We start from the raw sequence: 22,686 nt of genomic DNA on the forward strand, positions 1-22,686 counted from the left end.
AATGGGTTCTTAAACTGGACCGGAGGGCCGGAACAAAAGCATGGACGGAGTGTTTGTGTGAACTAATATAAATTCAAAGTAAAGGAGCGGAGGGGAGAGCAAGAGAACCCTCCGCTCTTTTGGCTCCACGGGCCGGATAGAACAGCCGAACGGGCCGGATCCGGCCCACGGACCGTAGTTTGCCCACGGCTGGACTAGACTATAGGCAAACAGGAATGTGTACTAGGGATACAGAGTCAGGCTACTAGCACCTCCCTCCAGCCCCCATTGTCTTATTTTCCTCATCACCAAAGTATTAGGGGTGAGTTGACTGAATGTTTGACCAAATACAGCAGGCTAGTTTTGAAGTTGATAATATTGTATTGTTGTATCATAAACCAGCGAGCTAGATACAAGATGCCTTAACAAGCCAATTAATTAGGAGTCTTATTTATGTGCGGGCTCAGAGCAGAATATCTCTGTCAAATTCTGAGCAAACAAAGGAAGAAGCATTCTCTTTTTATATCTTTTCAGGTCTTTGTGTATGTTACTTTTGCAGATAACTTGTAACCTAGAGTACGTTTCATATCTAACAAACACCTGGCATGAGAATATTATTAGTATATGTGTATCAGCCCCTTATGATATATGGCTAGCTTGCAAAGTCAGACAGTTAAGTTTATCTTTTCTATTATTCAAACTAAAGTAATTATTTTACAGACTAAGGGACTGTCTAAAAAAACAGAGTTTATAGGACAAGGGATATCTAACAATAGCAGAGAATTTCAAACAGCAGTTTTTATACAAGGTGGAGATTACTATGCTTCAGTATAACCCTCGCATGATGTTAGAAATATCCAAATGGCTCTTGGCAAAAAAAAAAAGGTTCCTCACCCCCAGCCTAAGAGTAAAATTGCTTAAAGATAAGGTACTTGTAACTTCAATTGGACTAGGAAATAAAAAGTATTATTTCAGAGTGGCATACCAGTTTGCATTATGAGAGTGCCCACTGTTCCACAGTAATTGGAATTTTCAATCTTATATAGCCTACTAGAGGCCCAGTGCATGAAATCCGTGCACAGGGGGGGGGGTGTCCCTCAGCCCAGCCTGCACCCTCTCCAATCTGGGACCCCTCGAGGGATGTCCAACTGCCCGTGTAGGCCCGATCCCAACGGGCAGTCGGACATCCCTCTCACAATCCAGGACTGCTGGCTCTTAACAGCTCACCTGCCTGTCTTCCTGATTGCCCCTAACTGCTTCCGCCTGCTAGCCTGATCACCCCCTAACCACTCCCCGGCCAGCCTGATTGATGCCTAACTGCTCCCCTTCCAGCCTGTTTGCCCCTAACTGCCCTCCCCTGTAGGCCTGGTCCCCCCGCAACTGCTCTCCCCTGCAGGCCTGGGTCCCCCCCAACTGCCCTTCCCTGCAGGCCTGGTCACCCCCAAATTCCCTCCTCTGCTGGCCTGGTCACCCCTAACTGTCCTCTCCTGCAGGCTTGATCGCCACCAACTGCCCTCCCTTGCAGGCCTGGTCCCTCCCCTGCTGGCCATCTTGTGGTGGCCATCTTGTGTCCACATGGGGGCAGGATCTTTGACCACATGGGGGCAGCCATCTTGTGTGTTGGAGTGATGGTCTATCTGCATATTACTCTTTTATTAGATAGGATAGAGGCCTGGTGCATGGGTGGGGGCCAGCTGGTTTGCCCTGAAGGGTGTCCCGGATCAGGGTGGGGGTTCCCTTGGTGTGTGGGGCAGCCTGGGCGAGGGGCCTGTGGTGGTTTGCAGGCCGGCCACACCCTCTGGCGACCCAAGCGGAGGCCCTGGTATCTGGGATTTATTTATCTGCTACAATTGAAACTTTGTAGCCTGGAACGGAGCCAAGCCTTCTGCTCACTCCATGGCGGCAGCCATTTCTGTTAGGATTTATCTTCTATAATTGAAACTTTGTAGCCTTAAGTGGAGGCCAAGGCAGGCCAGGGCTGCAGAAGCTTGGCTTCCTCCATCGCCAGGAGCAACCCTAGCCTCCTGCTTTCTCCAGCTCTGTGGCTGCCGCCATTTTTGTTGGGATTTATTTGTCTTCTGTAATTGAAACTTTGTAGCCTGCAGTGGAGGCCTGGGCCAGCCAGGGTGTGCGGAAAGCTTGGCTTCCTCCATTGCCAGGGAAACCCAAGCCTCCCTCCTGCTCTCTCCAAGGCTGCAGCCATTTTGGTTGGGTTAATTTGCATACTCGCTCCTGATTGGCTTGTGGGCGTGGCTTATGGGTGTAACGGAGTGATAGTTAATTTGCATATTACTCTTTTATTAGATAGGATCCTGTGGTTGCATAGTGTGATATGCCCTTTTAGCTATATAATCTCCTTTCCTCTGAATATTCATGAGGTTGAACACCTTTAGAAATGTGTTTTGACTCATCCTTTATATTTTGACTCCACTGGAATGAGCTTTCTTCCCTACCGTCCATCTAAACAGCTCCACTCCAGGTTGCCAATGAAAAACTCTCTACTGTAAAATCAAATGATCAACACTCACTCCTCCCCTTATGGACCTACCAGCAACATTGAACAGATAATGGATATGTTCAGACTTAATTTTTAAAAGGATCACTCTGCCTGCTGAGTTCAAAAGAGGCCATTGTGGGATCCAGTGAGGAATCAGAGAGACCCTTTAAAGAATTCTGCAGTTGGCTATCAGGGAGTTAATGGTGACTTGTGCAGTGCATTGGAGAGTTGGTGGTGGTGAACAGAGGTCACATTCTGGATATATTTGGAAGGTAGAGTCAAGAGAATCTGTGGATGGACTGGATTTGTAGTGTATAAATCTTCTAGAGACACTTTATTCTCTTGGTTTTCAAGACAACACTCTCTTGGTACTCCAGCCACACTGGCTACTCTGTCGCCCACTTCTTTCCTGAATGCTTCACATCACTTCAACATCTACACATGGAATGCTATGGAGCTAAGTCCTCACCCCATTCTGGCTTGAAATGTCATCTATAAGCTGACAACTCTCAAGTATACATCTCTAGCTGACTTATCTCCAAATTCCAGACACAATCTTCATGCTTCATAGCTGAGGAGCCAATTTGGGTGTTTAACAGGCATCTCAAAAAGAACATGTTCAACCCCTGCTCTTTCCACATGCATCCACATCTCAGTAAATAGCAAGTGTATTCATGCAGTTGCTCAGGGCAAAGCTACTGGAAAGACATCCTTCTTTACTACCATCCTCTCACACTTTACATCTGTTTCATCAACAAATCCTTTTAGCTCAACCTCATAATATTCCCAGATCAACCCCTTCTCACCACCAGCACTTCAATCACTCTCCCACAAGCTTCCAGAACTCAGCTTGGCACACTTCAGAAGGTCTCTCTTTCTTTCCTTTTTTTTTTTTTTTTTAATAAATCTTTATTGTTCAGATTATTACAATTGTTTCTCCTTTTTCCCCCCATAGCTCCCCACCACCCGGTTCCCACCCCACCCTTTGCCCTTACCTCCCCCCACATTGTCCTCATCCATAGGTGTACGATTTCTGTCCAGTCTCTTCTTGCACACCCCCCATACCCCTTTCCCCCTGAGAATTATCAGTCCACTCCCTTTCTATGCCCCTGATTCTATTATATTCACCAGTTTATTCTGTTCCTCAGGTTTTTAATTCACTTGATTTTTAGGTTCACTTCATAGATATGTATTTGTTGTTCATAATTTTTCTCTTTACTTTTTTCTTCTTCCTCTTCTTAAAGAATACCTTTCAGCATTTCATATAATACTGGTTTGGTGGTGATGAACTCCTTTAGCTTTTTCTTATCTGTGAAGCTCTTTATCTGACCTTCCATTCTGAATAATAGCTTTGCTGGGTAGAGTAATCTTGGTTGTAGGTTCTTGCTGTTCATCACTTTGAATATTTCTTGCCACTCCCGTCTGGCCTGCATAGTTTCTGTTGAGAAATCAGCTGCCGTATGGGTACTCCCTTGTAGGTAATTAACTGTTTTTCTCTTGCTGCTTTTAATATTCTCTCTTTGTCTTTTGCTCTTGGCATTTTAATTATGATGTGTCTTGGTGTGGTCCTCTTTGGATTCCTTTTGTTTGGGGTTCTGTGTGCTTCCTGGAGTTTTAAGTCTATTTCTTTCACCAGGTTGGGGAAGTTTTCAGTCATTATTTCTTCAGATAGGTTTTCAGTATCTTGCTCTCTCTCTTCTTCTGGCACCGCCATAATTCTTATGTTGATACGCTTGAAGTTGTCCCAGAGGCTTCTTACACTATCTTCAACTTTTTGGATTCTTTTTTCTTTTTTTTGCTTTTCCGGTTGAGTGTTTTTTGCTTCTTTGTATTTCAAATCTTTGACTTGATTCTTGCGTTCCTCTAGTCTGCTGTTGGGTCTCTGTATAATATTTTTTATTTCAGTCAGTGTATGTTTAATTTCTAGTTGGTCCTTTTTCATATCTTCGAGGGTCTCGTTATATTTATCAGCCTTTTCTAGGATATTCTTGAAGAGCCTTTTACCCATGGTTTTGAATACTATATCCAGTCGTTTGTTTTCCTCCATTTCTTTCGTTTGTGATCTGTTTTTTTGTCTCCCCATTTTTCACTGCTTTGCTGAGTTGGTAGAGTAGCTTTGTGTGCTAGGTTTCCTGTATGGCCCAGTGGGTCGGCCTCCCCAGTTAACCTGAGGTGAACACTCTTGGTGCACCCCTTTGTGGACTGTGTGTACAGCCTTGTTGTAGTTAAGTCTTAATTGTTGTTGGTATCACTGGGAGGAATTGATTTGCAGGCCAGTTGGCTGTGAGGATTAGCTGTGTCTACACTGGGAGATTTTCGGTGCTGGAGACAGCCTTATAGGATTAGCCTTGCCAGATTGCAAAAGCCTCTGTGCTCAGCTTGGAAGGGGTAGAGTCTCAGGGCGGGGCAGACAGTCTTGGCTTCCCGTCAGCCCTGCCTTTGCATGAGTCTCCAGACCTCTGCCCTCCGTGGTTCCCGAGTTTCCGCCTTACAGTCCAGACTTCCCCGGTATGAGTGTGGGTCCCCAGGGGCTCGCCCAGAACTGCGGTTCAGTGCAATCGGAACTGGGGTTCAGTGCAGTCAGGAGCCCCCGACCCCCTTCCGCCAGGGACAGCCTATGGTAACCTCCGCAGTCAGTCTTTGTGCACACTTGCGCCTCCAGACCCCTGCCGCCGCGGCTCCCCTGAGTCTCCAAGTTTCCGAGTCTCCGGGTGCCTTTCTCTCTACCTGACAGTCCAAACTCTCCCTGTATGAGCCTGGGTCCACAGGGTTCCGCCGGAACTGAGGTTCACTGCAGTCGGAACTGGGGTTCAGTGCAGTCGGCGGCTTCTTTCCCCCTCCCGCCAGAGAAAGCAAAGAAGGTCGCTCTTTCTGTAGTTGCCCATTGCTCTGCCCCTGCCTGTTCCTTATTTACATAATGATTGGAGTGATCCCTCAATCTGTCTTAGCTCCCATTATTCCAAACCTACTCAGGGAAGGTTTGTAGTTTTTTAAATTTTCAATGGATCAGAGAGATTTTGTCCTGTTTACTACTATTTCCATAGAACTAGAACAATTCATAGGTACAGACTCATTAGTGGTGGAATGAATGGATGGGTGGATGGATGAGTGAATAAATGAATGAGGGGTAGCAATATGTATCAGTCCCTCAGTTTACTTAGATATCTGTGCAAGAGGTATCCTGAATCATTTTCACATAAGGATTGAGGATATGGTCAGAAGGGAAGAAAGTTAGAATCCTTGATTTCGTTTCCAAAAAGCATGAATGCTTTTAAAGTCATGGTGTCTTGAGTTGGGCTCTGAGGAAAAGAATTAAATGCCTACCAGTCTTACTCATAACTGGGCCCAAGGCAGTGATTGCCACGTTAACCAAATCTTGCTCCTTTCCCCCTGAGATTTACAATTTAGTAGAAGAAATAGAATGTGTTTATAAATGACCAAATGGCAGGTCAGAATGCTATAGGTATAAAGGAAATTCAGTATTGTAACTTGATTGTGAATTAATTTTATCATGCCAAACAAAATATGATTAATAACATAATCTTACACCGTTCATTGCATTTGATTTTAGATCTCAGAATTTATTTGAACAGCCACTATATACCCAGTACTGCACTACAGAATGTACACAGGCTATCTAATTTAATCTCTCATCCACTCTATGAGAGCATCCTTTGTGTGGCCATCTTACTAAAAAGAAAACCCAGGCCCAGGAAGTGAAGTTCCATGTGTAAGGCCAATCAGCCAGAAAGTAACACCTGGGATTTTATGAAAGCCACATCACTGAAGAAAGGTGGCTTTCTTCTTTTAAAAAAGGTTACTTTTTTGCTCCTGGGAAATTCTTCCTGTTTGGATCTGTTAGGCTGGAAAAACACAAAACTCAAAGCATGCACAGCACTCATGCACTGAACATCCAAGGAGAAGAAAAGGGCTCTCCCAGTACTTAGGAGAGAGAGTGACTCTTCTTTTCTCTTAGGCCTGAATTGTTTTATAAAACATTTTAATATATTTACAGTGCTTATAAAAACATCTAACATGACAAGAGAAAGCAATAAAAATTATATCTGTTCTGGAAAAATTTATGAATAAAACATAGGTTCTTATTTTAGGTGCCTTATTATATAAAATTTGAATACTTTAGTGTAGACTCTCAGTAGTTGGAGGAGTTGATATACTGATATCATTTTGTTGCAACTGTTTTAGTTTTCCTATAAAGAAATTATCTGTGAGCTTTTGTTAAATCAAGGCACATCAGTTACCTGAAAGTTGGGATCCATTGTAATTTTTAAAAGCAAAGGATTAATTGGTAGCTGGTGGGGTCTCTCTTTTCCGCGTCCAGCACGGAAAGAAAGATGATCTGGTTCTTCAAGTAGAGGAGCTGGAGATTGAGAAACATGAAAGAAAGAGACAAGACACAGAGATAGAAGGAAAAAGCTGGGAACTGGGTGGGACCGCTGCCCTCTTCTGAGAGAGAGACAGTGACCCATAGCCGACAGTGTGTTTATTTTATACCCCCAAATACCAGGAAGTTTCACCAAAAGTCAAGACAAAGGAGATTATTTGCATTCTTGAGTAGGCCCAAGCATTCCTGGTGCTTGACTGGATTTACATATCAAAACTCAGTACCTGACACCTGGGCTGAAATGAAGGTCAAGCTGATAACACTCTTGCCTTTTTGGCAAAGCATGTTCCCAGGGTATAGCTTTGCAAAGGCCACTGGGTTCAGCTGACAATAATTAAAGAATGCCCATGTGCCTTCCCAGGCACTCTCTACAGGTAGCCTTTGCTTTCTTTGGCATATTTATGTGATTTTCTTTTTTTTTTTCTTTTTTTTTTTTAAATATATTTTATTGATATTTTACAGAGAGGAAGGAAGAGGGACAGAGAGCCAGAAACATCGATGAGAGAGAAACATCGATCAGCTGCCTCCTGCACACCCCCCACAGGGGATGTGCCCTCAACCAAGGTACATGCCCTTGACCGGAATCGAACCCGGGACCCCTCAGTCCGCAAGCCGACGCTCTATCCACTGAGCCAAACCGGTTTCGGCTATGTGATTTTCTTTAGTTCTACAATGACCTAATTTATCCCAGAACTATGAAGGATGGATTTGTGTGGATAAGTGGTCTCTGGAGAGCACCTGGGAGAGCCTTTTCTCCTGTTCCCTGACTCTCATACTCTGTCTTTCTATTTTTTAATTTCTATTTTTCCTGTGAAATTGTCTGCACTACTACCCACCTCATGATTATTAGGTGACAGAATGAATTACTAGAAGAAATGTTGTGATTTCAGAGTTTATTCCTTTTATCTCCTACAAGATTTCTTTCCATTTCTCCACTAATTCATGAGTACCTCCAGAATTTGATATTCTGAGAACATGATTCATGAATAAACAAACACATTTCTCACTCTCACAGTACCAATTAGAAATCTCACTCAACGCAGCAATGCTTACATATCCCTGTTCTGTAGAAAACAGCCGTTTGATGGTCTGTTTCAGACTGAGTTTCCCCGTAGGTTTTCTTCATGAGTATCCTCAAAGAGAACCCATGCTTCATTCAGTAGAATAGAGGATGCTGTGCTGGATCAATTTCAAGAGCCTCACTGGAGCTGTGAGAGCTGAACTAAATAAGCATATGGAAGAGCAAGATCATTCAGTGGAAACAAGACTATGATGAAAAACCCAGAGTCTGAAGTGGCTATGGTATGGAATGAGCACAGAGGTTCTTTCTGTTAGACATACTGATCTGAGGAAATGCTTCTTTTCAAAAGTCATAGGAGACAGTAGTTGAAATGGACAGGACCACCCAATTGTCATAGCACATTAATGCCATAGCAAGTTTACATTGTCTACTCTAGATAATGGGGGAAACAATGGAAGTTCCTGAACTCCAGACTGTTGGGACAAAACTAGTGTCTGGGGTATGTTAGTAAGGATGTGAGAGAGCCCAGTTGTATTATAACAATGAAACAGGCATGAGGTTGCAAAACGTGGTCAGTCATTAATCCACCTCTGATATTCTCTTTTTAAATAATTTAAAAGATATTTCCTAACTGTGAGAAGAGCCACCATGCCATTGTCGGTTACAAAGTGATTCGAGAACTTTATATACTCATTTATTTCACTCTAGCACAACCTCATGCAAGACTTCCATAATTAATTAAATAATAAAAGTGGTATTGGATCTTTCTTAGATATTTTTTTTTAATATATTTTATTGATTTTTTACAGAGAGGAAGGGAGAAGGATAGAGAGCCAGAAACATCAATGAGAGAGAAACATCGATCAGCTGCCTCCTGCACACCCCCCACTGGGGATGTGCCCGCAACCGAGGTACATGCCCCTGACCAGAATCGAACCTGGGACCCTTCAGTCCACAGACCGATGCTCTATCCACTGAGCCAAACCGGTCAGGGCTCTTAGACATTTTTAAAGAGTCATTATTTTGCAAACATTCTTGGTGGAAGTCTGATCTTGCTTTTGAAAAAACAATGAGAAATTTGCCAATTGAATATCAAAATTTTATTCTGAAATTAAGTTTTTAAACATAACTAGTTTACAAAATGTAAAATATTTTATAAAAATTGTTTGCAATCTTTTAATGTAAAACTTAGCAGAATTGCATCCTATCCTAAGGTTGGCTCTGGTTAAGTCCTTCCCTTGGTCAACATTTACTGAGCACTTACAATCAGCGGGGCCCTCAGACCTGAACAAGATACAAACCTGCCCCTCCATGATGTCAGAATGGAATGGGGAAAGGACACTTGCACTAACAATGACTGGTAATGACACAGTGTGGTAGGTTCATAATAGAGAGCAGCATCCATTTGTAAGGCTTTTGTTTTATTAGAGTCAGTGAGGGAAAAGCCATGTTCTGGGCAAGTAAGGACATGTCAGTTGTCTTCCTGGTCACTTTTTTTTTTTTTTTTTTTTTTACTGAAGGAAAAGGCTCATGAGGCAGTGGAGAAGGTACATTCAGTCATAGCTGGGATGGGATGCAGGTTCCACCTTTTACTAGCTCTAGAGCAAGCATGTCAAACTCAAAGGCTAGCACGGGCCAAATATATAAGGTTTAAGTTTATGTGGGCCGCAAAAAAACAAAAGCTTCAATTTTCAAAAAAATGTAGTATTTTTTCTATAGAGACATGCTGAATACAAAGGGCTGAAATAAATGAGTAATTGTTAACATAAAATAATAGAAAATTTTAATAAAAAAATTATATTTTTCTTGAACATTAACTTACCAGACCCTGAATAACTAACTGCACAAATTAATAATGCAAATAAACCTATTTTTCTTGTTCTTCGAAAGCAAAACATTTCTTGTTCAAACAAGTCAGTACAATACTAATTACCTGATAATCAGCTGCTAAAATATTCGCTGCTAGTATTAGTGGAGAGAAATGGTACACCTGCAAGTAAGGTCCATAAGGGAAATGAATTCAACACGATTATAGTAATCAGTCATTACCAAACATTGTAGATCATTATTAATAATTAGTGGCCTGGTGCACGAAATTCCTGCACGGCGCGGGCGGGGTGTCCCTCAACCCGGCCTGCACCCTCTCCAATCTGGGACCCCTCAAGGGATGTCTGACTGCCAGTTTAGGCCTGATCCAATCCTAACTGTCACCTGCCTGCCTGCCTGATTGCCCCTAATCTCTCTGCCTGCTGGCCTGCTCACCCCCAACTGCCCACCCCCCTGCTGGCCTGATCACCCACAACTGCCATCCCATCCTGGCCTGAGCACAACTGCCCTCCCCTCTTGGCTGCTAACCGCCTCTACCTCAGCCCCACCACCATGGCTTTGTCCAGAAGAACGTCTGGAAGGTCTCCTGGAAGGTCTCCGAGTCTAATTAGGATATTACCTTTTTATTAGTATAGATAGAGGGCTGGTGCATGGGTGGGGGCCAGCTGGTTTGCCCTGAAGGGTGTCCTGGATCATGGTGGGGATTTCCTTGGGGGGTGGGGCATTCTGGGCAAGAGGCCTGTGGTGGTTTGCAGGCTGGCCATGCCCCCATGGGGTGAGGGTCCCCGCTGGGGGAGCGTGGCCAGCCTGGGTGAGGGGTTGAGGGCTGTTTTCAGGCTGGCTACACCCCCTTCAGGGTAGGAGTCCCCGCTGGGGTGCCTGGCCAGCCTGGGTTAGGGGCTGATGGCTGTTTGCATGCTGGCAATGCCCCCCAGTGGGGACCCTCACCCATGGGGGCATGGCCAGCCTGGGTAAGGGGCTGAGGTCCGTTTGCAGGCCCCTCCTTCAGCGCCTGCCTGGGCCAGCTCCGTGTCCTCCACTCACAGGCCCCTCCTTCTGCGGCCTGCCTGGATGGCAGGAAGCTTGGCTTCCTCCATTGCCAGGGGAGACCCAAACCTCCCACTTGCTCTGGCTGGCTCTGTGGCCGCCACCATCTAGGTCCTGCTAATTTGCATACTCACTCCTGATTGGCTAGTGGGCATTGTGAAGGTACAGTCAATTTGCATCTTTCTCTTTTATTAGTGTAGACCATGTACAATAGGATAATGTAAAAATTAAGTTACAAAGTTTTTATTAAACCATTTCTTACATACCATTATATTGGCTGGGCCTCAAAAATATTCGTTGTGGGCCATGAGTTTGACATACTTGCTCTAGAGTAAAACTCTGTCTTTGTTTCCTCCTGTGGAAGAAGATGGTCCAATAGCGTGAATGAGAGGGTTAAATTAAGACAATGAATGCCTTAGCTGGTTCAGCATAATAGATAGAGCATTAACTTGTGGGCTGAAGGGTCCTGGGTTCGATTTTGGTCAAGGGCACATTTCTGGGATCCCCAGTAGGGGATGTCCAGGAGACAGCTGATCAGATATTCTCATCATTGATGTTTCTATCTTTCCCTTCCTCTCTGAAATCAATAAAACAAAAATATTTTTAAGAAGACAGTGAATGGGTGAGGAGAACCAAGATGGTGGCATAGGTAAACACATATACTTTCTGCCTCTCACAACCACATTAAAACCACAACTAATCGGCAGAACAACTAGTACCCATAACCGTAGGAAAGCTGGCTGAGTGGAAGTTCCACAACTAGAGAGGTGAAGAAAGCATATTGAGACTGGTAAGAGGTGCAGAGGCGCGGAAAGTGCTGGAACCTGGATGTGCTGCTCTTTTAATCGGGAGGGAGATACAATCTCCATCTTGGTCTGAACTCCAGTTCCGGGAGAGACTCTGAGGGACCCAGGCACATACAGGGAGAAACTGGATTGTCTGGCATCAGGAGAGGAATGTGAGGGCAGCTTTCTTTTAGAGGGGCTCACAGCGATTATTGTTCCTGCACGGGGGCGTGGGACATGGAGAACCAGACTTCTCTGGTTCAGGGCTGACTGGCAGCAATTGCTATTTGCTCCACCCTGGTGATTCCCAGAGACCCTGCCCCACCCAATTTACAACCCCACCCAAGCTGTGTGCATCGGCTTTTGCATATGAATGGCCTGTTCTTTTGCTTAAAACAAACTGCAGCTGGGTCAGAGAGCCCCAGAGGTTCCAAAAGAAGGTCCAAAGCCTTTGCTTCACAGCTGGGCCTCATCTGGGCACTTCCAAACTGCATACAAAGAGGAGGAATCTGCAGATGTCTCTGTAGCTCCTGCTGGGCTGCCCCAGACAGTAGCTGACCTTGCACCTCCTTAGAGATCCAAGAGCCAGCGGACCCAGTGGTCAGAGTGAGACCATAACAGATTACAACTCTTCACATCCATAAGAGACACACTCAAGGGGCAGACTCAGTGAGCACCAAAGCCCCACTGAAGCAAGTCCTGCCCCATAAGGGTGTCTACTGCACAGCAGCTCTTCCACTGTAGGCACAGCTGGTCATCACAGCCGACTGGCCTGGAGGTCAATTCCCCCCTTTGATACCAAAGCAATCAAGGGTTAACTATAAGACTGTGCAAACAGCTCACAAAGGGGTGCACCAAGAGCCTCCATCTCAGGTGACTGGGGAGGCAGAGCCACTGGGCCCTTTAGGACACCTAACACAAAAGGCCACTCTGTCAACACAGGGAAGCAGCCAAAATGTGGAGACAAAGAAACATGTCACAAATGAAAGAAATGGAGGAAAGCAAACTACTGGATATAGAGTTCAAAACCACAGTTATAAGGTTATTCAAGAATCTTCTAGAAAGCTCCGAGAAACTTAGTGAAACCTTGAAAGATCTTAGTGAGAATGCAAAAAAAAAAAAAAAAAAAAAAAAAAAAAGGAAAAGGACCAGTCAGAAATTAAGCATACACTGACTGAAATAAAGAATAATATACAGAAATTCAACAGTAGACTATAGGATCCCAAGAATCAAGTCAAAGATTTGAAATACGAGGAAGCAAAAACACCCAACTGAAAGAGCAAAAAGAAAAAAGAATCCAAAAATATGAAGATAGTATAAGGAGCCTCTGGGACAACTTCAAGCGTAACAACATAAGAATTATAGCGGTGCCAGTAGAAGAGAGAGAGTAAGATATTGAAAACCCATTTGAAGAAATAATGACAGAAAACTTCGCCTATCTGGTGAAAGAAATAGACTTACAAGTCCAGGAAGTGCAGAGAACCCCAAACAAGAGGAATCCAAAGAGGACCACACCAAGACACATCATAATTAAAATGCCAAGGGCAAAAGACAAAGAGAGAATATTAAAAGCAGCAAGAGAAAAACAGTTAGTTACCTACAAGGGAGTACCCATACGACTGTCAGCTGATTTCTCAACAGAAACTATGCAGGCCAGAAGGGAGTGGCAAGAAATATTCAAAGTGATGAATAGCAAGAACCAACAACCAAGATTACTCTACCCAGCAAAGCTATCATTTAGAATTGAAGGGCAGATGAAGAGCTTCACAGACAAGAAAAAGGTAAAGGAGTTCATCACCACCAAACCAGTATTATCTGAAACGCTGAAGGGTATTCTTTAAGAAGAGGAAGAAGAAGAAAAAGGTAAAGATAAAAAATTATGAACAACAAAGTGACAACAAATATATGTCTATCAACAAGTGAATCTAAAAATAAAGTGAATAAAAAATCTGATGAACAGAATAAACTGGTGAATATAATAGACTCAGGAAGTAGACTGACAATTCTCGGGGGGAAGGAAGTGTGGAGGGTGCGGGAAGAGATTGGACAAAAATCTTACACTTATGGACAAGGAGAGTGGGGGGTAAGGTTGGGGTGGGGTGGGAACTGGTGGAGAGGAGCTAAGGTGGCGTTCTCTGAAAAGCTGATGATTCAGAAATTGTCCGAACTAAGATAAGAAATTGATGGGAATGATCCATGAGAAAGGTTTATTTAAATGGTTTCATGAAATGGAAAATATAGTAAAATGTTTTATAAGTGCTTTTACATAAGCATATATAATTAATTAGTAAAAAACAGAAGAAAATCTCTCCTTTACATTAATACATTTCTATAGTCTTTACAATCACCATCAGAGCCACTTCTACTGCCAATGCCCACTTCACATTCGCTCTACTGAGCCTCTTTCCACCAAGTGTATGAAGTGCTTGCTATAGAAGACTTCTTCCTATCACTAATCATTCTCTTCCTTTGGGTTTTCCTCCCTTAATGCCTTTTTTCTCTTTTTTGCCACTGATTCTTCCCTTTCTTCTGGGGCCTCTTTTGAGCGCTGTGCTAAATCCGTTCCAACTTTAACTCCGACACCAATAAATAGACCACAGAGTACTGCTAAAAGAAAACAAACAATGCAGATATAAAAAAAAGGGAAAAAAAGTATTACTAGAATAAGCAAGGGGATTATGAACAGTAATGGGCTCCTCATTTTGATTTCATGTGTATTCTCACCACCTCTGCCAAAATTTTCATGATCAGCACTGTAACTGTTAGCTTCATCCTCACTTGGATTTTCATTCTCTGTTTTGCCAGGAGAACCACTGTCCACACTACCCCCATTTCCTGGGGTTCTGCAGTTGGGCGGTGCATAGCCAGCCTCACAGTGGCAGTGCCTTAAATTGTTACAAACTCCTCTCCCATTGCACATTTCTGCTGGTTTGCAGTCATACTTGAGCACAGCATGATCGGTGCAGGAGTAATCCATGCAGACTTTGTTTGGGGCACAAGCAGTGCCAGAGTGCACATCTCCCTCATCAGGGATATCAGTAATGTTATAGACATCCAAGCTCCAGCAGAAGTCCTCTTCATAAGGAATCTGGATCAGTGTGTGATGGGGTTTGATGGCTGGAACCCGTCTAATATTTGTACATATAATTTTCCCACAAAATATATTTTCATCGAAACACTTAACATATCTTGACATTGCTGAGGTGGGACGGCCACAGTTTCCAAACCGGTCCCCTTTGCTGTTTAATGAAATGTAACAGTTTTCTGGGGCAGACCGTGCAGTGTCCCCATACATAGCCATGCATTGATTATCAGGGTTTCTGCATTGACCCCCAACACAGTGGTGCAGTCTACCGCAGGATGTCCCATCTTGCTTATAGGTGTCTGTGGGGCACTCTGCAGAGATACCATCACAATATTCTGGGAGGTCACACTCTCCCGAAGCAGAACGGCACACGAATCCCTTATTTCTCAATCGGCAGCCAAAACAGCAGAGTCCATCACTGCATTCTGCACTCCCCTTCAGGCTACATGTTTGGTCACAGCACGGGTCAGTGTAACAGGCAGAACCACAGTCACACTGCTCCTCACCCTCCACCACACCATTTCCACAGTAGGAATCCCTACGCAAGCGGCCTTTGTGCCGCTGAGGGTTGTTAAATAGGCAGGCCCCTCTGTGTTCCTGGAGGAACTGGTAGAAGTCGTCAGAGCTACAGTTGCTGAAGCCACTTTCTTTGGTGATATTGTCACGCATGAGGCAGAGGTGTTTGTCTTTACAAATGCAGGCTGAGTGGTCGTGCCGAATACCCAAGTTGTGCCCAAGCTCATGGACCATGAGCGCTGCAAACAGGAGGACATCTTCATGATGGAAGGATTCAACAGCTGCTGCAAAACCACTTGAACAGGCACCATTGAGAAATGCCTGTCCCATACCCTGCTCAGGATGCTGTCCGACAATCATGTGGGCAACATCATGCTTCACACGAGGGAGGAGCTTCTCTTGTCTCCAGCTGTTGAAATTCCCAAGTGTAACTTGCAGGTCCACTGGGACCTCTACGAGGTCCCCCTCGGTCCAAATCTCCATTCCAGCCAGCACCACCTCTGTGTTTATTCCCCTAGTGAAGCTGTTGGCCAGGGCAATGATGTCCATCACTCTCTGGACCGTCTCATTGACGTTACTGCCCCACATTTGGAACCGCTGGTTGTTGACCACAACAAACATCTCCACGTACTTGGTGAGTGACCACAAGTAGGACAGCTCCTGTGGACCGCCAGGCTTCCTGCTCCCTTGTTGTCGGCTGGCGGACACCACTGGGCTGTCTTGGGAAGTGACACTGCAGGAGACTGGTGCGTGATGGGCCATGGTGTACAACACATGTTCAAACCGTTCTGAAGAGTCCATGGGCTCGATGCCATAGGATTTTCCCTCCTTAATCAGGATGCCCCTGAGGCCTGAACAGGTGTTGATGGAAACAAAAGAACCCGGGACTCCTTCTATGTAGCCTTCATAGTGACAGTCATGAGAGATGAAAGGTACTTCTTGTCCCAGGATGCCATTGTGGTAGCTGAAGACTGGAAAGCTCTTGATAAAATAGTCTGTCTTCACTTTCATGTGAATCAGCTGTTTCTGGCCCTGCATAGATATCACATAAGATGCCTCTTCCACTGGGTCTTGCCTTTCCTCAACTGTCAGAGCCTTGGGGATGACTATTTCATAGGATGAGGAATAAACTGATTCCAGGTCACAGCACAAGCTTGGCAGGAAACTCAGTACCAACATCAGCACAATTCCCAACCTGACCCGTGAAGATCCTGGCACCAGTACTAGTGCCAAGGCCTTCATCTGGACATCCCAGGTCTGAAGCACTCTGCTAGTCTCATTCATAACCTTTTGGTTCTCCTGTAGAGAAGGCCAGGAGGAGGCAGAGTCCTTCACAGAGCCAGCCCTTGACATAGTCCCAAAGGTGGCCACTGACATGGCTGATGCAAGGCCTGTGTCCTTGAGCAGAAGTGCTCCTTGATATGCAGACCCTTAGGCTCTGGGGTTAGGTCCAGGTATATGATGGCTGCATAAAGGGTCGGTATTACCTTCTTCTGAGAGCAACTGCCTACCTTTGTCTGTGTTATTTCTAGTCTCTCTGACTTCTGTGTTATCCTTCAGATAGTGTCTTTCTGTTGCTTTCTACCACAGCATTAGCTTCAGTGATCCTTGGCAATAGTCCTTCTCATATTATGGTGATATAATCATGAAGGACTGCAAACTCTGAAATGCAAGATTGTAACTTGTCAGTGGAAGCAAATCCTCTGAGCCTTTCTCAACTGTGCCATATGGAATACCCCCACCCCACCCCCCATGCCACCCTTCCTGTGTCCGTTGCTCGGCCAACTCCTAATGTTCCAGGACAGGGGGCTTGGAGATCATTGGTGGGCACACTCCATGGCCCATTTCCCCTCTTCTAAAACTTGCTCTGTAACACTAGGGCATCAAACTCCCGATGTTTGTTCCCTCAATAAGGCTTTATAGTGATATGCACATCTCTCAGGCCAGAGTGTTAGATAAGGCAAAGGGGTGGCTTCTCTGTGCTCCAGATAGACCCAAATGGGCTTTTGACCATGGGTCACGGTACAATACTACAATTTTTTAACATAATCCAAATTCAGTCTCTCATGTTCTATTTATAACGTTGTTGAAAAATGTGCATGAGAGATGCCAACAGAGCAGCCTTCTACTATGTGTGATTTTCATGGGCACATGGGCTGATAACTCCGGCCCCGGACCTTCTCTGGATGACCTTAACATATCTGTTATCCTAAAATCATGCCAGTTGAAGACTAGATATCTCCTGTGTTAGAAAGCCACCTACATGTATCCAGTGGCCACTTCTGTATTCATCCTTATACATCCAGGTTCAAAAGTTGATGAACCAGAGTTACTTATTTAATGAATAAATGACATGTGGTAGGTTCGTAATAGAAAGCAGCATCCATTTGTAAGGCGGTTGTTTCATTAGAGTCAATGAGGAAAAAGGTATGTTCTGGGCATGTAAGGACATATCAATTGTCTTCTGGTCACGTTTTTGTTTTTGTGTTTTTAACAGAAGGGAAAGGCTCATGAGGCAGTAGACAAATACATCCAATTATACCTGGGGTGGGATGGAGCTTCTACCTTTTACTAGCTCTACAACAAAACTCTTACATTTGTTTCTTCATATACAAGAAGATGGTCTAATAGGGTGAATGGAAGGGTTAAATTAAGACAGTGAACATAAAGTGTTAGGAGAGTGTCTTGCACAGAATTGAAAATATTATTATACATTCTTTGAACTATCCTTACAAACAATTAAAAATCCTCCAATGCTATTCAGTCAATAATATATTAATTTAATAATGGAAATTAGAAATAAATAAGTAAAATAGAAAAAGGGGAAAATGAATACTTCCAACTAGACTCAGCACTGGACAAGCTTGCCTCTTGCCTAGGTTGCTTACTCTCTCCCATGTACTTAGACACAGGGTGATCACACCACCCTGGATCAGATAGAGCCCTTCCAGAGAGTCCCAAATCTAAAGTTTATAGGCCACAGAAAGCCTAAAATGATGCTTTATCTGAACACTGTTGTTTACATTTTAATTTAAAATCTTTACCCAGTCCCTGTGGCTCAGTGGTTGAGTATCAACCTATGAACCAGGAGGTCACGGTATGAATCCTGGTCAGGACACATGCCCAGGTTGTAGGCTCCATCTCTAGTAGGGGGCATGCAGGAGGCAGCTGATTAATGATTCACTCTCATCATTGATGTTTCTATCTCTCTCTCTTCCTTCCTCTCTGAAATCAATAAAAATATATTTTAAAAATATTTTTACTTCATGAGTATACTTCTCCAGTTCAATTAGAACTACAAATCAAATAAACAACCTTCCTAATATAATGTGTAGTTGTGATTGGGGTGAAAAAACCTGGCACAGATATATATGTCAAACAAAGGGTAAAAGGTAGCATTCTCTGAAAAACGGGTAACTCAAAAACTGGCTCTACTAAGACATTTTTAGGAATGATCCATGAGAATAGTTTATTTAAATGATTTCATGAAATGTAAAAATGAAAAAAATACTAAGATATTTTATAAGTGATTTCACATGCATAAATAATTATTTACTTAAAGACAGGAGAAAGTCCGCCTCCCACATTAGTACATTTCTACAATATTTAGAGTCCTGATAAAGCCATTTCCGCTGTCAATGCCCACTTCACATTTGCTCTCCCTAGCCTCCTTCCATCAAGTGTATGAAGTACTTGCTATAGAAGACTTCTTCCTATTACTACTCATTTTCTGCCTTTGCATTTTCCTCTCTTAATGCCTTCTTCCTCTTCTTGTGCAAATGCTCACCGTTTTCTTCTGGGGCCTCTTGTAAGTGCTGTGCGAAATCCGTGCCAGCCCTAACACTGACACTAATAATTAGACCAAAAAATAGTGCTAAAAAAAAAAGACCAAGAAAGAAGCAAAAGAAAGGAAAAAATAGTATTAGTAAAAGAATCAGGGGGATTATGAATAATAATTGGCTCCTGGTTTTGCATTCATCACCTCTGCCAAAATTATCATGATCAAGACTATGATTATTTCTTTCTTCCTCACTTGGACTTTCATCCTCTGTTTTGCCAGGAGAACCACTGTCCACACTACCCCCATTTCCTGGGGTTCTGCAGTTGGGCGGTGCATAGCCAGCCTCACAGTGGCAGTGCCTTAAATTGTTACAAACTCCTCTCCCATTGCACATTTCTGCTGGTTTGCAGTCATACTTGAGCACAGCATGATCGGTGCAGGAGTAATCCATGCAGACTTTGTTTGGGGCACAAGCAGTGCCAGAGTGCACATCTCCCTCATCGGGGATATCAGTAATGTTATAGACATCCAAGCTCCAGCAGAAGTCCTCTTCATAAGGAATCTGGATCAGTGTGTGATGGGGTTTGATGGCTGGAACCCGTCTAATATTTGTACATATAATTTTCCCACAAAATATATTTTCATCGAAACACTTAACATATCTTGACATTGCTGAGGTGGGACGGCCACAGTTTCCAAACCGGTCCCCTTTGCTGTTTAATGAAATGTAACAGTTTTCTGGGGCAGACCGTGCAGTGTCCCCATACATAGCCATGCATTGATTATCAGGGTTTCTGCATTGACCCCCAACACAGTGGTGCAGTCTACCACAGGACGTCCCATCTTGCTTATAGGTGTCTGTGGGGCACTCTGCAGAGATACCATCACAATACTCTGGGAGGTCACACTCTCCCGAAGCAGAACGGCATACGAATCCCTTATTTCTCAATCGGCAGCCAAAACAGCAGAGTCCATCACTGCATTCTGCACTCCCCTTCAGGCTACATGTTTGGTCACAGCACGGGTCAGTGTAACAGGCAGAACCACAGTCACACTGCTCCTCACCCTCCACCACACCATTTCCACAGTAGGAATCCCTACGCAAGCGGCCTTTGTGCCGCTGAGGGTTGTTAAATAGGCAGGCCCCTCTGTGTTCCTGGAGGAACTGGTAGAAGTCGTCAGAGCTACAGTTGCTGAAGCCACTTTCTTTGGTGATATTGTCACGCATGAGGCAGAGGTGTTTGTCTTTACAAATGCAGGCTGAGTGGTCGTGCCGAATACCCAAGTTGTGCCCAAGCTCATGGACCATGAGCGCTGCAAACAGGAGGACATCTTCATGATGGAAGGATTCAACAGCTGCTGCAAAACCACTTGAACAGGCACCATTGAGAAATGCCTGTCCCATACCCTGCTCAGGATGCTGTCCGACAATCATGTGGGCAACATCATGCTTCACACGAGGGAGGAGCTTCTCTTGTCTCCAGCTGTTGAAATTCCCAAGTGTAACTTGCAGGTCCACTGGGACCTCTACGAGGTCCCCCTCGGTCCAAATCTCCATTCCAGCCAGCACCACCTCTGTGTTTATTCCCCTAGTGAAGCTGTTGGCCAGGGCAATGATGTCCATCACTCTCTGGACCGTCTCATTGACGTTACTGCCCCACATTTGGAACCGCTGGTTGTTGACCACAACAAACATCTCCACGTACTTGGTGAGTGACCACAAGTAGGACAGCTCCTGTGGACCGCCAGGCTTCCTGCTCCCTTGTTGTCGGCTGGCGGACACCACTGGGCTGTCTTGGGAAGTGACACTGCAGGAGACTGGTGCGTGATGGGCCATGGTGTACAACACATGTTCAAACCGTTCTGAAGAGTCCATGGGCTCAATGCCATAGGATTTTCCCTCCTTAATCAGGATGCCCCTGAGGCCTGAACAGGTGTTGACAGAAACAAAAGAACCTGGGACTCCTTCTATGTAGCCTTCATAGTGACAGTCATGAGAGATGAAAGGTACTTCTTGTCCCAGGATGCCATTGTGGTAGCTGAAGACTGGAAAGCTCTTGATAAAATAGTCTGTCTTCACTTTCATGTGAATCAGCTGTTTCTGGCCTTGCATAGATATCACATAAGATGCCTCTTCCACTGGGTCTTGCCTTCCCTCAACTGTCAGAGCCTTGGGGATGACTATTTCATAGGATGAGGAATAAACTGATCCCAGGTCACAGCACAAGCTTGGCAGGAAACTCAGTACCAATGCCAGCACCATCCCCAACCTGACCCATAAAGATCCTAGCACCAGTACCAGCGCCAAGGCCTTCATCTGGACAGCCCAGGTTTGAAGCACTCTGCTAGTCTCATTCATAACCACTTGGTTCTTCTGTAGAGAAGGCCAGGAGGAGGCTGAGTCTCTCACAAAGATGGCCACTGACATGGCCTCAGTGAATCAGTGATTGATGCAGAGCCTGTGTCCATGAGCACTTGTGCCCTTTGATATGCAGACCCTTAAGTACTGAGATTAGTTCTGGGTGTTTGATGGCAGTATAAAGGGTGGGTGCTGCCTCCTTCTGAGAGCAACTGCCTACCTCTGGCTGTGTCCTTTCTATTCTCTCTGACCGCTGTATTATGCTTCAGATAGTGTCCTCTGTGGCTTCGTTCCAAAGCTTTAACTTCTGTGATCCTTGGCTAAGTCCTTTTGATATATGGTGATATAATCACAAAGGACTGCAAACTCTAAAATGCAAGATTGTACTTTGAGAAGGAAATAAAACCTCCCCGCCATTCTCAGCTGTGCCACACGGAACACCCTCAACTCCTGTGTCCGTTGCTCAGCCAACTCTTAATGTTCCAGACCAGAGGATTTAGAGATCATTGGTGGGTACACTCCATTGCCCATTTCCTCTCTTCTAAAACTCTTGCTGTGTAATACATGGGCATCGTACTCAGGATTTATTGATTCCTCAATGAGGCTTTATAGTGATATTCACAGCTCTCAAGCCAGACCATTTAATCAGGCAAGGGGGTGGCTGCCTTGTGCCCAGAATATATCCAAAAGGGCTGGTGATTATGGGGCAAGGGTCAAGACTCCAATTTTTTATAATGATCAAAATTCAGTTTCTCGAGTTTTATTTATAACACTGCCAATAAATGTGTCTGGAGATGCCAACAGAGCAGTTTTCACATATATGTGATTTTCTGGGAACAATGGCTGGTAACTCCAGGTCCACTGCCTTCTCTGGATGGCTTGGATATTTTGGTACCCTAAAATTATATCAGTTGAAAAATAGGTAGCCCAAAAGTCTTCCCTGTGTTAGAAAATGACCTATATGTATCCAGTGCCCACTTCTGTTTTCATCCTTATATGCCCAGGTTCAAGAATAGATGAACTATCCGGCCACTGTGGCTCAGTGGTTGAGCGGTGATGTGTGTAACAGGAGGCCACTGGTTGGAATCTATATCAGGGCACATACCTAGGTTTTTGGCTTGGTCTTTAGCAGGGATCATGCTGGAAGCAACCCATCAATGTTGATGTTTCTCTCTCATAGTTGTTTTTATCTCCCTCTTCTTTCATCTCTCTCAAAAATCAGTAAAAACATTTTTAAAAAAGAGTAGAGGAACTAGAGTTACTTATTGAAGGAATAAATGATTCCTAGGTAAGAGTGCTGTCATGGGAGTTGGGCTCCCGCCTGGCCCCCAATATTTCCAAGTTAATATTTTCCAGTCTTTTCCATTTGCGTGTGGCCTCCTCCAGA

General features: G+C 44.4%; 2 protein-coding genes across 2 annotated transcripts; both read right to left on the reverse strand.

The window, feature by feature from the left end:
• Positions 1 to 14,111: 14,111 nt before the first annotated feature.
• Positions 14,112 to 16,512, reverse strand: LOC308238198 (disintegrin and metalloproteinase domain-containing protein 1a-like; the record flags this gene model as incomplete). The annotated part of the gene is made up of 2 exons (XM_080649867.1): positions 14,112 to 14,165; positions 14,218 to 16,512. The coding sequence occupies 2 exons, from the start codon at positions 16,510 to 16,512 to the stop codon at positions 14,112 to 14,114; spliced, it is 2,349 nt and encodes a 782-aa protein (XP_080505993.1).
• Positions 16,513 to 18,878: 2,366 nt separating this feature from the next.
• On the reverse strand, positions 18,879 to 21,368 carry LOC308238199 (disintegrin and metalloproteinase domain-containing protein 1a-like; the record flags this gene model as incomplete). Its single annotated transcript, XM_080649868.1, has 2 exons — positions 18,879 to 19,033; positions 19,142 to 21,368. 2 exons carry the CDS (start codon positions 21,366 to 21,368, stop codon positions 18,879 to 18,881), a joined length of 2,382 nt encoding a protein of 793 aa, XP_080505994.1.
• Positions 21,369 to 22,686: the final 1,318 nt, after the last annotated feature.

Source organism: Plecotus auritus, assembly GCF_963455305.1.
Source record: "Plecotus auritus genome assembly, chromosome: 13".
Lineage (NCBI taxonomy): Eukaryota > Metazoa > Chordata > Mammalia > Chiroptera > Vespertilionidae > Plecotus > Plecotus auritus.